Source organism: Callithrix jacchus, chromosome 10, assembly GCF_049354715.1.
Source record: "Callithrix jacchus isolate 240 chromosome 10, calJac240_pri, whole genome shotgun sequence".
Lineage (NCBI taxonomy): Eukaryota > Metazoa > Chordata > Mammalia > Primates > Cebidae > Callithrix > Callithrix jacchus.
In genome coordinates, this window is record NC_133511.1 from 66316504 (window position 1) to 66332005 (window position 15502).

Consider the following 15502-nt stretch of genomic DNA (forward strand, 5'->3'; position numbering starts at 1 on the left):
TTGCCTTCAAATTTGACAATCTGGGATCAGAACAACTAGCTATACTTTCACTTATGAAAATGAACATCAGGCTGGGCGTGGTGGCTTACACCTGTAATCCTAGCACTTTGGGAGGCTAAGGCAGGCAGATCATCTGAGGTCAAGAGTTGGAGACCAGTCTGGCCAACATGGTGAAACCCCATCTCTACTAAAAATACAAAAATTAGCCAGGTGTGGTGATGTGTGCCTGTAATCCTAGCAACTCGGGAAGCTGAGGCAGGAGAATCACCTGAACCTGGAAATCAGAGGTTGCAGTGAGCCAAGATCGCACCAGCCTGGGTGACAGAGTGAGACTGTCTCCAAAAAAAAAAAAGAAAAAAAAATCAATAATCACTGGACAGTATGGAAATGTGAACTAATATATAGCCAACAGGCAATATAGCACAGTGGTTAAGACTGTTGATTGTGAAGCCAAATGTACAAAATGGGAATAAAAGTACCTATCTTACAGGGTTGCTATAAGGATTAAAAGAGGTAAATGTGAGTTACTCTGCTTTGCATAAGTTTAATAATACGTGTCAAAATACTGGTGACTTTCCATGCATTATTTCATTAAACCCCTAAAACAACCCTTTAAGGTAGGTGGGTAGCTCATTTTTAAAGATGAAGAAACTGAAGTTCAGAGAGGATGCATACCTTGCTTAAAGTCAGTGCCTCAGACAGGGTTTGCATCCAGTGCTGTCTCCCAAGCCTGTGAGGCATCCTGCCTCCCTAGTAGGTCAAAATTGTTGAGTGTGTACTAAACTGAGTGAAGCCTATGCTGACTTTTTATTGTATAAACTGCCTTTTGAAGTAATCCCCGGTAACTGCTTGCTTTCTCATCAATACTCTCATGCTTAAAGCACAACAGAAATAATTCCATTAACTAAAGATTCACACTAACATGGTTCACTTATACCATGAATGTATAAGTGACAAGAGAAGTTCAAATAGCTAAATAACGCCCAGTAAAATGGTGAGCCTACCTTAGCCTGTTTCTTTCCTCAATTTGTTTTTTTTTTTTACATAGAATTATAACATTTTGCCCATTAGGATTATTCTAATTCTTTCCTGAATTATTATCTCCCTAGTCTGTGACTCATCTAAGCTTTGTATCAAATGCTAAATGCTATTTAGTATATTTGTCTTGTCACTCCAAAATGGTAACTTCTGGGCTCTTACAATCCCCAAACTATCTTATCCAGGACTAAACACAACTAGCTTCCAATAACTGCTTTATGCTTTGGATCTGACTGATGCCAAACAGACACTAAACAAAGTAGTTTTTCCATTCTTCAAGAGCAGTTCAGTAAAAGACATGCCATGAAGAGCCTTGAGAAAGCCTAAAACACCAAAAGAAAGAAGTTGAAGAACTAGCCATGAAGAACTTTGAGTATTACAAAAGAAGGTGGGGGAGTCAAGGTGAAACCTCTAGAAACATGGAGTCTGGAAAGAGAAAATGAAAAAAATTACGGGGAGTGGGTGTTCAGAAAACAGGGTTTGAAGGAGAAGGGGAATTGTAGAGTTAAGGTGGATTCTGATCCAATGGAAAAATATTGGATCACAAGCCTTACCAAGTTTCTCTGGCTAAAGAGCCTGGGTGGCAATCTGTGGGTGGTCCGCACTTAAGAACACAAAAAACTGGACACAGATACAAGTGGAGAGAAGGATCATGCAGCAGGGAGTGGTAAGAGTCAATCCTAAATGCAGTCATTTGGGTACAATGTGCCCTTCAGAGAGGGCATGGTGACAGCATGGGCTAATTTACAGAGCTGCCAGGGCAATAACTCAGAAAGCAATATTGCCTTCTCACAACAGAAGGAGGCAGCCCCAGAATGTTTCATGATGGTAAAAGCTGTATTACAGCATACTGAGATCCTGGAACCAATGAAAGGAGACAAGTTTACCAAAACGAGTCTTGACACAGAGTACGTTTCTGGCAAATACATTATTAGGCACTCATTCTACTCGTGTCCTGGAGAAACTATTTAGTTTCCTTATATGGCCCTTCTCTTCAGCTCTCTCCTGTATAATAACTGATGTCTTCTTAAAGAAACAAAGATAGAAAAGGAATAGAGAACTGTTTCACTCGTTTACCAGCCCCCTCTGCCCCCAAACTCCCTCGGTTTTTTTCCAGGGAGGTGAGTGAAGGCTCATCACGGACAGTGTCAAAGAAGAAATATCAGCTTTTGAAATCACTTTAAAAAATTGATTCTGCTACAGAAATCTATGTTGACGGGAGAAGACAAGGGAGATGCTGCAATTGTCTATGCTGACTGCCAGAATTAAACAGCCTTGTTTTAACCATGATGGTTTTCTTTAATCCTGCTAGAATTTTAAGATACAATGTGCATATGCAAGGGTAGAAATACTATCATGGATACAAAATCAAAGTGAATACTAGCTGTCACTCTTAACTGAGAACCAATTCCTAATGTTACTCATCTTCTCACATTTCTTCAGTTGGCCTCCATTACCTACAAATCAAATCCAAACTGCTCAGCAAGACCCCAATTTCATTTCTCAATACATTTACCTCCCTATTCTCAAATTCTACAGTCCACCTCTCCCAAAAACCATGCTCCTCTGCCTGGAAAATCGTTTCCATTCTTTGCTTGGTGAAATCCTGCTCATCATTCAAAGAACTGCTTGCTTTCCTCTCTTCTAGGAGGACTGCCTTGATACCTTCCTATCCTCCTATGAACTCTTGGAGGACCCTGTACCTGTCACTGCATTCACATATGGCACTGTCATTTCATTTTACTGGCTTTCCCTTCTACTAAACTGTGAGGATCAAGTGCCAACTTCTATGGTTTCTATTATATCCTCTAGTGCCCAGTTCAGGGGCTTGACACACAGTAGATAAACAATAAATGAATAGTAAATATAGCCACCCATAACTCTTTCAACAGGAAAATACTCTCTTTAAATCTTTCGTGAAATAGGACAACTATCTTCCCCTTTTTACCACATGTACAGCCAGAATGACTTTGAAGAGCAAACTACCTGGGTTGTATAACTGACAACGTTTGAGGAAGTTGCTAGCTTACATCACGTATGACATCAGAAAGGAAGCCCCCATTTGTAGAGCACCTATGTGACTGCCATCAGGTACTGAATTCATGCTACATACACTTGACTTTAGTCTTGACAACCCTTGGTAACTCATTTTAGTTTTGATATAGAACCTGAGGCTCTGAAACTTGCCCAAGGTCATACGGCTAGCAAGTGATGAAGCCAAACTAATACAATGTGCTAGATTTTCTTCTAAATGAACTAAAAAATGAGGCTGGCTGAAACTAAGATTTCCCCAGGGCTGAAAAATGATGAAGGCAGCAAATAACTTGTTCATCTCAGACTATGGGTATGCAGTTTTAACAATATAAACTGAAAAGCAGCCTTCTTCCCATTCAGAGTTCAAATAACTGCAGCACTGTTACCATCTGTCAAATAATAGACTCATCAGATATTCAGTTGGAAGCACTGTTTTAAAACAACTTCCAAAATTTATTTAATTCCTGTGGATAACATGGTATTGTATAAAAAGGAAAAAAAACCCCACTACTCAATACTTACTAAGCCTTGCAGACAGCTCAGAGTTGAGGCAGTGTATTGGGCATTTGTGTTATCCCTCAAAAGATGGAACTCCAACCAGCACCAGAATTTTCCAATTCAAATTCAGTTTTAATCGAGACCCCAGCATAATAATTAAAAAAAAATTTGATTGTTGCTTTTAATTTTCCATTCCTATTTAGACAAATGACCAGAGGCAATGACAAAAATAACCGTTTAAAGGGGATTTATCTCCAGAAGTTTTTTTGTAAAGATTTAAGTCCAGGCTTTCCATCCTTCTCTCCATCCTTTTTCATTTTAAAAAGAAAGGGTTTTGGAGCATGTCAACCTTTACTCAGCTTGCTATACGAAGCCACTGCTTTAGTTCTAGACATAATGCCAGGACTCACCTCCCAAACTTCTGGTCTTAATCAAGTTCAAGCTTGGTTGCTAAAGAAGCTCATGTTAATCCCAAGGTCAGCACAATCCCAGACTTAAAGCAGAGACAGCTGACTGCATGACTTACGACATAGACCAGCCTGAGGAGGAAGGAGTTGGTCAGACACCCCTTGTTTGCTATGTGAGACACATCAGCAGTGGAGCCTGATCCCTTCCACAGAGCTCACTGTGCAAGATCACCAGCACACCACCGCAAACCACTGAGCTCACTACCTGTAGAGCCATAATGGAAGTCACTTGAAGATTATCATTGGAATAGATGATTTTCCATAAGTAACTAATAAAAATGTTCTCTTTGTTGTTCAGACCTACTAACAATTCAGTCCATCTCCTCTTGGGGAGCCTGTAATTTAAAGCAAATAGTGGAGCTAAAAATACAAAGGAGCAACATCCATGTATAAATGTATGCCTTATCTTCCTCGGTAACTTCCTAGAAAAGTGCTGGTTCTGAGTATTCTGTTTTCTTGAGGAGGAGAAATTTTATGTAAATGTAGTACACTGTATAGGAAGGGATTTCTCTATTTAGTCTTTATCTCATTGTATGGGTTTCACTCTCTAGGTATTGAAAGTGGGGGAGTGGGGACCAACAAACCACAAGGAGCAGCATAAAGCACACCCCGTGTGAGCAGCACAGCAGCTCCTTCAACGTCGTCAATGCTGACTCAAGGTAATTTCTGGTGGAGTTTAACATATCATTAAATTTCTATTTGTGTTCTGCCTGAGGCTTTTTCCTAACCACTAATTTCAAGTGAAGGTCCCAGAGAGCTTTTGCAAAAGGGACAGAACACAAGCCATGTCCTGGTCTGTAGCCAGGAGTCCATGTACTGCAATAGTGACTGCAGGATTTTCATTTCAGCCTTTAGTCCAACCAAGACTTAAAAGACTTACAGAAAACAGCTTCAGGAGGTTAAGGGACAGAAGTGTGGTACTGGAGGAAGACAGGGAGGGGTAAACACATCCAATAAAATTTAAGGATAAGAAACACCCACACCAATTCTCAGAATACGGAGGAACAAGAAAGAATTGTTCCTGTGCCATATGTGGACCAGGGCATAGGGTGAGTGGGGCACAGTGGATTAGCCACTAAATGGCTTCAGTGAGGATTCGAAACCTGTTCCAGTATAGTTTTATGGTAAATCCTTCTCCTGGACAGGTCAAAGATTGTGCTTTTTAAATGTCCTTAGAAGGTTACAGCTTTTTGCCTCCTGCTTCCAGATGATTTCCCTTTGGTTAAAAACCAGAAACAGTATAAACCTCACAGGATGAAAGAACAGTCTTTTGCTACAGGTGAGGTGGAGATCTAGATGAACTTACATAGTAAGTGAGGAGTACACTTCTTGGTCTTCTCCCTTGACCACTCCAAGTCTCTGATCTACCAGAGATGGCAGTTTATTTCCTCTGGAAGAAGCCAGTAATGGACACCTGTCTGTTGGCTTTGCCCAGAGCAGCAGTCCCTTTCTTGGGGCCCTTTCGTTCCTCTTTGGGTTCTTTTTTCACAGTCATGGCAGGGGGTCTGTGTAGTGAGGATGTCTTCATCTTAAGTTCCTCTTCACTATCTGTGCAGGATTCACTCTCGTAGACTTTTTCGGTCACTGGTAGGACAAGAAAAAAATGAAACATGGGTGGGGTTGAATAATTTACTCTAACAAGAAAATGGAATGTCTTGCTAACCCCAATCATTTCTGACTCCGATCAAGGTAAATATGGTTACTTTGGACTGAATCTTTCTCCCACCGGGAGATCAGATCTAGACTGAGGTAAGTATGTGGAATCCTGAGATCATGCAGCCTCTGTTTGATACTTAGAATTAACTAACATTCACTTTTCTCCCGCACTGCTATGTCCCAAGCCTTTAATGGCCCTTTATCAGTTAACTGCCTAAATCCTTTATTTGGGTCCTGCCCTATGCTAGCTAACTTCTGAACTCTATTATCAGAATTGTCAACATCTCAAACACTTACTTCTAATTCCATGCTTTGACTAGCTTCGTAAGTCTCATCTCTCCGACCTACAATGCCTGTCCATTCCCACTGCTGGTCTTAAACCTCTGCCTGACTCCCTTCTGTCCAGTCAAGCTCACCATGGACCCTCCTGTCTAGCTCTATCTTGATGCCACCCACTCTCTGCAAATCCCAAGTATAGAGAATTGAAGATCAGTTACTCAGCTGTTCAGTTCCTATTTCTTAATGGCTGCAAATTAACCCAAGATTTAGTAGTAGTCTTTATCATGAAGGTTAACTATCTCAAGTAAACTCTATCAGATGACACACTTGTTAGTTTTAAGGAATGACAGTGATAAAATGAGAAACAAAGTTACCAGTTTTCTTACTCCCTATCAGCCAAAAGCGTAATTTGCCTTGCCCCTTCTATTAAAACTCATTGAACCCTTCCCAAGGAAAACCTGCAAAAGAACTATACCAATAAGCAGACAATATGAGGAAGCCCTGAAGGGCACAGGTACAGATAGTGGCTTCTAGCCATGATGTCACAAAACGGAGGAGGGTCTACTTCACACTACTGCAACACACACACCAACCATAAGAAACAGCACGCCACCTTTCTATAATTTTAGAGAGCTGTGGGAGCTGTATAACCAATACCATCTAAATTCTTTCTCAGCCTTCCTGGTTGCAGCAAGTGATAGAGAAATACGGAAGGAAAGATCTCATTCTCAGCTGAAAAGAGTAACCTAATATGCATAATAAATGCTCAAATGATTAAAGTAAAAGGTGTTTTTTTTTTCCATTAAAGAACAATGATAGTCTCAAGCTCTTATTGATAATTCTTTCTAATAAAATATATCAGTCACATTGCTCTAGAAGCATAAGCTTTGGAAATCAATTTTATCTGTGTCCTAATAACCTACTCTGCTACTTAGATATCATCTCAAACTTGAGTGTGCATCAGAACCACCTGGAGGGCTTGTTGAAACACAAATTGCCAGATTCTGTTTCCCAAGTTTCAGATTCAGCAGGTCTGGGGTGGGACCTGAGAATCTGCTTCTCTAACATGCTCCCAGATAATGCTGATGCTGCTGGTCTAGGACCACACTCTAGGAATTAATGTTCTTTCCTTCTCTGTTTTAAATGTTAAAGTGCAATTGCCACTGGAGTATTCCTTCACTGTTATCCAGCTAATCCCATTAAGACTGCTAATCAACAGTTCCTTCCCAGAGAGTTCCGGGAATTTGTTTTTAATTTTGTAAGAGCCCAGAATTCACTTAGATGCTCACTTAGAGGCTAAAAAACACTGATGAACTTAAAATATATAGTAAGTGTTTTGAAAGGCCTTACTACTCAAACTGTACTCCACACACCAGAGGCATCAGAATCTCCCATGAGCTTATTAGGAATACTCTCTCAGTTCCCACTCCTGGCCTACTGATGCAGAATTTCAATTTTAGCAAGATCTTCAAGTAATGCTCATAGTCGGCAAAGTTTGAAAAATGTTGTTCTAAGATACTTAGAGAATTCCCATGGCATACCTATTCATTCAACAATTAGATCTCAAAACACCACATCCACCGCACATGCATCTTCAAAAGCATGTAACTGAATTAATGGGACAAAATTACAAGCTGTTATTTATTGAATATCTTCAATAAATTATCTTCAATTAGAAAAGCCTGAAGAGCCATCTACAGATAAAGGAAATGACTTTCTACTAGTTGGTGATATAAGACTTTGCTCCTTCATAAGCTATATTCTGTATTCAAATAGCAGCATGTCTACAACATTACACTTTAGCATCAATTAGCTCATTATTTCATTACTTATTAATGAACCCACTGGCTGTCTCATTGCCAATTTTGTGTAATACACTGCTTGGGGGAGTTAAAAAAAAACAGGGCGGCACCAACAAAATTTCTTTAGCAGCATATTCAGTATACTATAATAGCTAAACGAAACATTTTTCTATATTCAAAGCTATAGCTACCTCAAACCCCAGGACAAAGGAGGTTTCCATTAAAAATATAGGTCCTTTATTTTAGCTGAACAACATGTCACTTTCTGGGTTGCCATGAAAAAAAAAATCCAAACACCTGGTTTTCACGGGTAACATCAGATATCTTTTCTATTCAACTGCTTTGCTCTTAGAAACCCACCGTTTTGTCCAGGAGTCTACTCCAAACTTATCTCAGGGCCTCAACTCCCCACTCTCTGCTGCAAACTCACAGAGGGAAAGATGAGCTTTCTAAACCCACAGAACAAATCTGATCCAGCACAGGACAGGGCGAGCCTCCTATGCTGGTACATTTAGAACAGTGTGAGTAGAGAGGAAAGCAGAACTCCTTTGTTGGTAACCAAAGCCAAGACTCATTAGGTTGAGCTTGGACTAAAAACCTTAAAAAAAAAAAAAGTGCAATGTGAGCACAGTTTTCACTGCTGCATCCAAGGCTCTTAACAGCCCTGTCTGGAGACAGGAGTGCAAAAAAGTCCACATCCCACACCTGGCCAAAACTCGAGTACTATGTTCTAAACAAAGCAGTAAACAATTACCCACAAATTCCCAATGAACTCTCACAAAGACATCTGACTTTTTTTCTTTTAGGGCAGAAAGAAGTGAAAAAAAACTGGCACCAATGCTTTTGTCCTCTTAAATTAAAAAAATGTACTGTTGAATTAAGAAATTCAACAGTAAATACATATATTACCACCCATGGCCAAACCAAGAGGCTTGCCATTTTTGAAAAATGGCAACTATTAAAAGACTGAAAGCCAAAAAAAAAAAAAAGAAAAAAGAAAAAAGAAAGGAAAAGAAAAAAAAAACCCATTCAAAGTCCAGAATTCACAGGTTCACAAGAAATCTGGCATTGAAAAGACAGAATTCCCACATGTAAAGAATTCTACTCCCTAATCACATGCTACAATTAAAATGGCAGAGGCCTTTTCAGAGGACAGAGACGTGGGGAATAGTGGGACAGGGAAAACAGCCGACAGAACGTCTGCACTAGTTTTAAGAACCAGGAAAAGTTGATTCTTCAGAGCCAATCTTTTAAAAACAGAAATCTGAACTAGGAAAAAAAATTGAGAAGGGGGAAAATAACCTTCTCTGAAGATCCAACCTGTGGCAAGTGCCACAAAAGGCAAAATGACAACCATGGACTATCCAATAACAAAGGTAAGAGCCTAAACCCACAACTCTTTTCAAATACAAAAGCACAATACCAGGATCTGAGCATCCCATGGAACCTCAAGTGCTAAATCTTAAAAGCTCCACAGAAGTCTGGTTTGATTATGGAAAGGGTAGAAGAAGCTAAAACATGGCTGAAGAATCAGCCAATGACTCAAAGTCTGAACTCTAATTCCTCCCTAAGCCTTCATAACAAGCACATGCTTTTACCTAACATGGCTTACAAATAGGAAACATAAAGGAAGCAGTCTGGATGAGTCATACCCTTCTGAAGAAAAAATGGAACCAAATACCAAAGATGATTCTTGATACACTCTAATCATCTGTAGCTTCTTTTCCACTGTTCAAATTTATAAAAACATTCTTAAAAAAAATTTAAAAAGCTTCTCAACCTCTATGACATCTTGAGTCTGTACTGTGGTTTCCATTTTGAAAGTGTTTTTAGATATATTTATGCCACCTGACTCTTCATAACAACCCCACATATAGGCAAAATAGATATTCCACAGATAAGAAACTCCTCAGCAGAGACAACATAACTTTTAGCCAAGATCTCACCGCTTATTTTCATAGTGTATGACCTAAACAAGAACCAAGGTGTTCCGACTTATACTATGCTACTCAAAGTGTGTGCCAGACAAATAACATTAGTACCACTTGGGGATGATTCTTGTACACTAAAGTTTGAGATGTACCTGTTCTATAAGGGATTATGGTGCCTCTATGGTAATAAGAGATTCTATCTCTGGATTTGGAGCCAAATATTTGTCTTACCTATGCAGGCTTCCTCATCCACGTAAGTTTTAGATTTTAGTACACGTTTTCGTTTTCTTTTGTTTTCTCCACTTGAGCTCTAAAAGATCAGAGGATACAATGTTAAGCTGACCAATTATGTTATACAGAAAAATAACAAAAGCTTTTAAATCTATACTAATCACCCTCCAATATTCTATTATGATAAAAAGTTGAACAAGAAACACTACATTAGTTTTAGAGAACCAACCCCATTACACAGACAAGTTATGTATACATAGGCTTGATATTTCATTAATCATAAGAAGGAAAGTAACATGCTGAAGAAAGAACTATGTTCCGTTCATTCAGTCAACAAACTTTTGTTGGGTAGAGAAGGCAAAATGGTTAAACAGTAGGATAGGATAAGGACCTTAGTGGAAGAGAGAGAGAAGGAAAGCAGACATTGCAATACGATGTGGTAAGGGCTTCAATGGAGGGCTGAGGCAGATATTATGGGAGTACACAGGGATGGCCCCTAAACCAGACAAGGAGTTTCTGTGGTATATGCCCTTGCTGTAGACACCTGCTATATCAGTCTTCACATTTCTTTTTTCTTTTTCGTTTTTTAGAGACAGGATCTTGCTCTGTTGCCCAGGCTGGAGTGCAGAAGTACAATCATAACTCACTGCAGCAGTCCAACTCATGGGCTCAAATGATCATCCTGCCTCAGCCTCCCAAGTAGCTGAAATTAAAGGCATGCGCCCCACCCTGCCCAGATTTTTTTGTTTTTTTGAGAGAGAGTCTCGCTCTGTCGCCCAGGCTAGAGTGTAATGGCACGATCTCAGCTCACTGCAACTTCTGCCACCTGGGTTTAAGTAATTTTCCTGACTCAGCCTCCCCAGTAGCTTGGATTATAGATGCCAGCTACCATGCCTGGCTAATTTTTGTATTTTTAATAGAGATGGGGTTTCACCATATTGGCCAGGCTGGTCTTGAACTCCTGACCTCAAGTGGTCCACCTGCCTCGACATTCCAAAGTGCTGGGATTACAGGGGTGAGCCACCACATACCCAGATATTTTTAAAGTAGAGACAAGGTCTCCCTGTGTTGTCCAGGCCAGTCTCAAACTCCTGGAGTCAAGCATTCCTCCTACCTCAGCCTTCCAAAGTGCTGGGATTATAGGTGTAAGCCAACACGCTTGGCCAGCCTTGACGCTTCAACATTACACCTATCTAATTTGGTCTCAAAAGGTATTACTAATACCAACTTCCTTTTATCTCCACTGGTCTCTTTCATCCCATTTTCTCTTCAGCTAATGAGTAAATCAGTGTAAGATTTAAATGACAGTCTTAACACAATGAACTAAGAAAAACTAACAGCCACAAAGGAAAAAAAAAATGTCAGCACTTATTTTTTTCAACTCTTCATTATCTACACTAATGGATGTAGATAAGATGCAGCTGAAGAGCGTTCAAAGCTGTATTTCCCCATTGATTGCCAGTTTTCTCATGAGCCCTTTTCCAGAATTGCTTCTGAAAAGCAACAAACATTTGTAAGTTGTTTGTTCCCCTCTGTCTTTTATGTATTGCTCTGATGGAGAGGGGATCTCTTTTTGCACCATTCTAACAGGAGGTGTACAGCACAGCAGAGATGCTAAAGGTCATGAAAACAGAACAGCTCCCAGGTTCCACTTCTGCAGCGTTCCTGAGACTATACCCTATGGCGAAATCTCCCTTCAGGTGAGAATGGAGGGAATGTCATTATGTACAACCTGTAGGAGAGCAGAATGAGACAAGAGCCATCTACTGGCATTTGTGAAGTATACAGCAAGGGAACTGATTTAGCACAGTGGTTGCAGGTCCTTCAGACATAAAGGACACATGGATATGCAAGCATCCCAGTACAATTTTACCTTAACAGAAGGAGGTTCAGGCTCAGTCTTTGACACTGGTTCAAGAGGTGGAGACATAGGAGGAGGTGGGGATGGTGACTCAGCTTCATAAACCCCAGGAGAGTCAGGGAAGACTGAAATAATGAAACAGACTTAGATCAGAAAACTACAAGTGCTCTCTAGTATAATGCTTTCTCCACTGGTTCTCTAAATTTACATGTCCAGCAAAGGGCATTTCGCAAGCGGTAATTCCTGATAACAAATAAATTTGCAGTTATATAGTTATTTTTAAAATATATATTTTAATAATTTTATACAAATAAAATCAGAGAATCAAGAATTTTTACAGCCAGAAGTATCTTAGCTAAATGTTTTCTTTCATAGCTAAGTCAGGTTATGAAGTTGGTTTATGAATATCCAATCATCATCTTCCATATGCCATGTATTTCACTTTATTCTTATAACTCTAAGAGACAGATTTTCTTACTTGCACATTAGAGTAAATAGAGGTTCAGAGAGGTACCTAAACTTGCCAAGGTCACACAGCTTATAACTGACACAGGAGTTTTTAAGCCTACGTCAATCCAATTCTACAGCCTTGCTATTCCAACTATACTATGCCACCTTATCATTCAGAACAAGACATTTTCTCTCAAGATCTAAGTGTAGATAATTCTCAGGTTATTACAAATCTTCCATGGCAGAGTCTTTCGCTGTGACCTAAGGATTACTTTTAAACACCTAGATGCTTGTTAGACTAAAAATTTCCAGCTGATATTAAGAGTATAAACTTCTAGGTGGGGGAAATCATCTTTTAAATGATTATCATAATTAAAGCTCTAACAACTAGGACCTGCTTAATATTTTGCATGGAGACTATTTCTAGTGACTGTTCCACTGATAAGGCTTGTTCTGCTACACTGAGGTTAATAGGAAAGCACACTTTTAGGAAAAAAATACTGCTGTGGAAGTGGCATCACCCAAGGAATGAGCACCACCAAAGGGATCCCATCATTTCTCAACCATCACAGAATTGGTGATCTTAGTAAAGGGCCCATGAGAGGGGAAGTGAAAATCCTCAACTGACCTATTACTCAACCATCACAAAGAAAGTGCTGGTCAGGGGACTGGGCAGCAGCTTAGCCTCACCTGCTCCCTAAATCTCCTGGCTGTATTCAAATTCTTAACACAAGTCTTGGATCTGAAATTCTCCCAACTGATTAGGTCAGTGTTAAAAATTATGACAGTGAAGAGTTCAAGGCCAAATGACCTAAAGAGGTGAAGAAGAACAAAAAGTCAGAAAGAACAATAAATTATACACTTTAAGTATAAAATGGGCCCCCAAAACTTTATAAGCTCTGAGAAACAAGAGAGAGAAACATAAAAGGAAAGCAGTCCAGCTATTAGCCCAGCTCTGGGAGGCTAGAACATGATGGGAGCTCAGGCAAGAGAAAAGTCAAACCCCAGAAGCAAGCCCCCATTGTTCTGAAGGAACAGCTATGAAGAAAGCCGGGCCACAATGGTAATGTGTTATACGGGGAGGAGGAAAGTTTAGACAGTGAGGAAGACAAAGGAATTTTGAGATTCGCAGTAATAAACTGAGGCTTTCTTATTCTATTTCCAGTTCTGAAACCAGCTGGCTTAACCAAAGAAAACAATCCTAGTGACACTCTCCAAGATCCCTCTCACAGCACTGTGTGTGCAAATGCTTATCTAGAGCCCCACTCAGGACTCTAAGCTCCAAAAAGGCAGAGACACCACAATTTCCCTGGCATCATGAACACACAGTAAATATATATATATAAATAAGGGAAAACCACCACTTTCTGAACTAAATTTGGGATGAAGAATGTCCAGGTCAAGGAAGACAACATGTATCTCTCTCTTCCTTCCACACACTCCCTGAGAGAAACACCGTGACAATAAGAGTAAAATGTTATAACTCCCCCAAACAGGGAACAGAACAGTAGAGGAGTCAAAAGCCCTTAATGATTAAGGAATTTCAACAAATCCCTGGAAGAGAGAAGACAGATGGGAGAAAGTTGACAAAAGAAGCATCAGTTAAATTAGATGAGTCAGATAGTAGAGATTAATATCTATTGCAAAACTGCTATTTTTATCTGACTTTTAAGATTGTAAATATCTATTACTTTGTTTCACTTGCCCCCGTTCATGTACTAGAACATATGTCTGTCTGCCTTAGCCTTTACCAAACCAAACATCCTGACTCAATACATTTTTACAGACAAAGAATGTGCGATGCACTGGTGTATTTTAAACATATTTGTAGCAAATCTGCAGCTCTTCAAGCAAAAGTTAAGTATGAAACATCACTTATTCCAGGAAAGCAACCTTTGTTGGGACGGAATAAAAGTTGTAATAAAACTAATTTCAGGGATCTAGTGTGTCAAAGAGTTCTCTGGCAGAGACAGGTGATTAGAGTTCCTGGAAACAATTCACAGCTTCCTAGGACTCAGTATTTTTAAAAAATACCTATCTCTACCTAAAAACAGGGATAGTTTGCTTAACATTTTCCATAAGCAACTTACAAGGACTGAAAATATTAGCAAAGACTTAAATGTATCCGTTGAAACTACATTTCTTCCTAGCAATATAGATATTATTCTTAATGTTACTTATTTCTGGGTCTGGCCTTTTTTTTTGCTTTGCAAAGAGAATATGTAGAACTACTAATGGTGCTAATCACTCTGCAGGGGTAAAGGAGAAAGGAACAGTCCCTTGGGTAGAGAGTTACAAACAGAAACTGAAGGGAATTTTCTGAGAAAACTAAAGGTACTTGCAAGTATGGGCACCTCAGCTAGAAGAGTAGAGTAATACAAAAACTAACTGAACTTGTTTCCAGACACAGGTAAAAAGAACAAACAAAACAAAACAAAACAAAACAAGAAAACTATGTACCAAGCACTGTCTTGGCACATCATCTTATTTCGTGTTCCTAAAAAGCCTATACCATTTGTGATAGAAAGATCCCATTTTAGAGATGCAAAAACAAGGAATGAAACAAGTTAACTGATCTGCCTAAAGCTACACAATAGGTGATCAAGGTAAAATTTAAACCCAGGTCTGCCTGACTCCAAAGTTCTTGTATTTTCTCTACTCCTGCTGTTCCTCTTCTAACTTCTAGCTGAAGACAGCATATTGAACTAATATGACATTCACTGTAACAGAAATAAAGCAATAATAAGTTAGAGACTGTGTAAAGGTTTAAAATAAAATCCCACTGGCTTTGAGACAAAGATGAAATTTAAGAATAAAATAGCCGAAGTTTATAAATTAAGTTAAATGCCAAAAACTATCTTTGCCGGAGGAAAAAAAATCTAAGAACTTCTGCTCTACATCATCTGTTATAGGCTGTGCACCTCTATCACGTTTCTTCACATTCCTTTCAAAACGAAATAACCCCACTCATATTTCTAATCACCCAACAGTATTATTTTTGTAGGCTACAGATCAGAACTACAGAGACTATTTCAGAAGGATAAAATGAGTGCTCAACCAACCACAGTAATTCCTTAACTTAGAACTGACTCCTTAGCTAATACTAGAGTATCTAGCTTACCTTTTTAATGTATGTTAGGTTGATGGCTTCAGACACCTTTCCAAAATCTTCCCAAGGTCTTCTACTGATTGGATACAGGGAAAACCGTTCCAATTAGCACCTATTCCTAAATTTACTTTCTAATTATTTCCCCA

The 15502-nt window shown here is 39.4% G+C and overlaps 1 protein-coding gene across 1 annotated transcript in view; it reads right to left on the minus strand.

Moving 5' to 3' along the window:
- Positions 1 to 2316: 2316 nt before the first annotated feature.
- Positions 2317 to 15502, minus strand: part of POLD3 (DNA polymerase delta 3, accessory subunit) — a 48193-nt gene continuing 35007 nt past the window's right edge. Inside the window, exons 10-12 of the mRNA XM_002754820.6 lie at positions 11810 to 11922; positions 9937 to 10015; positions 2317 to 5621 (exon numbers count right to left, since the gene is read on the minus strand). Of these exons, the coding sequence (XP_002754866.2) occupies positions 5419 to 5621; positions 9937 to 10015; positions 11810 to 11922 (395 nt within the window). The 3' untranslated portion in view covers positions 2317 to 5418. The remainder of the gene's footprint in view (positions 5622 to 9936; positions 10016 to 11809; positions 11923 to 15502) is intronic.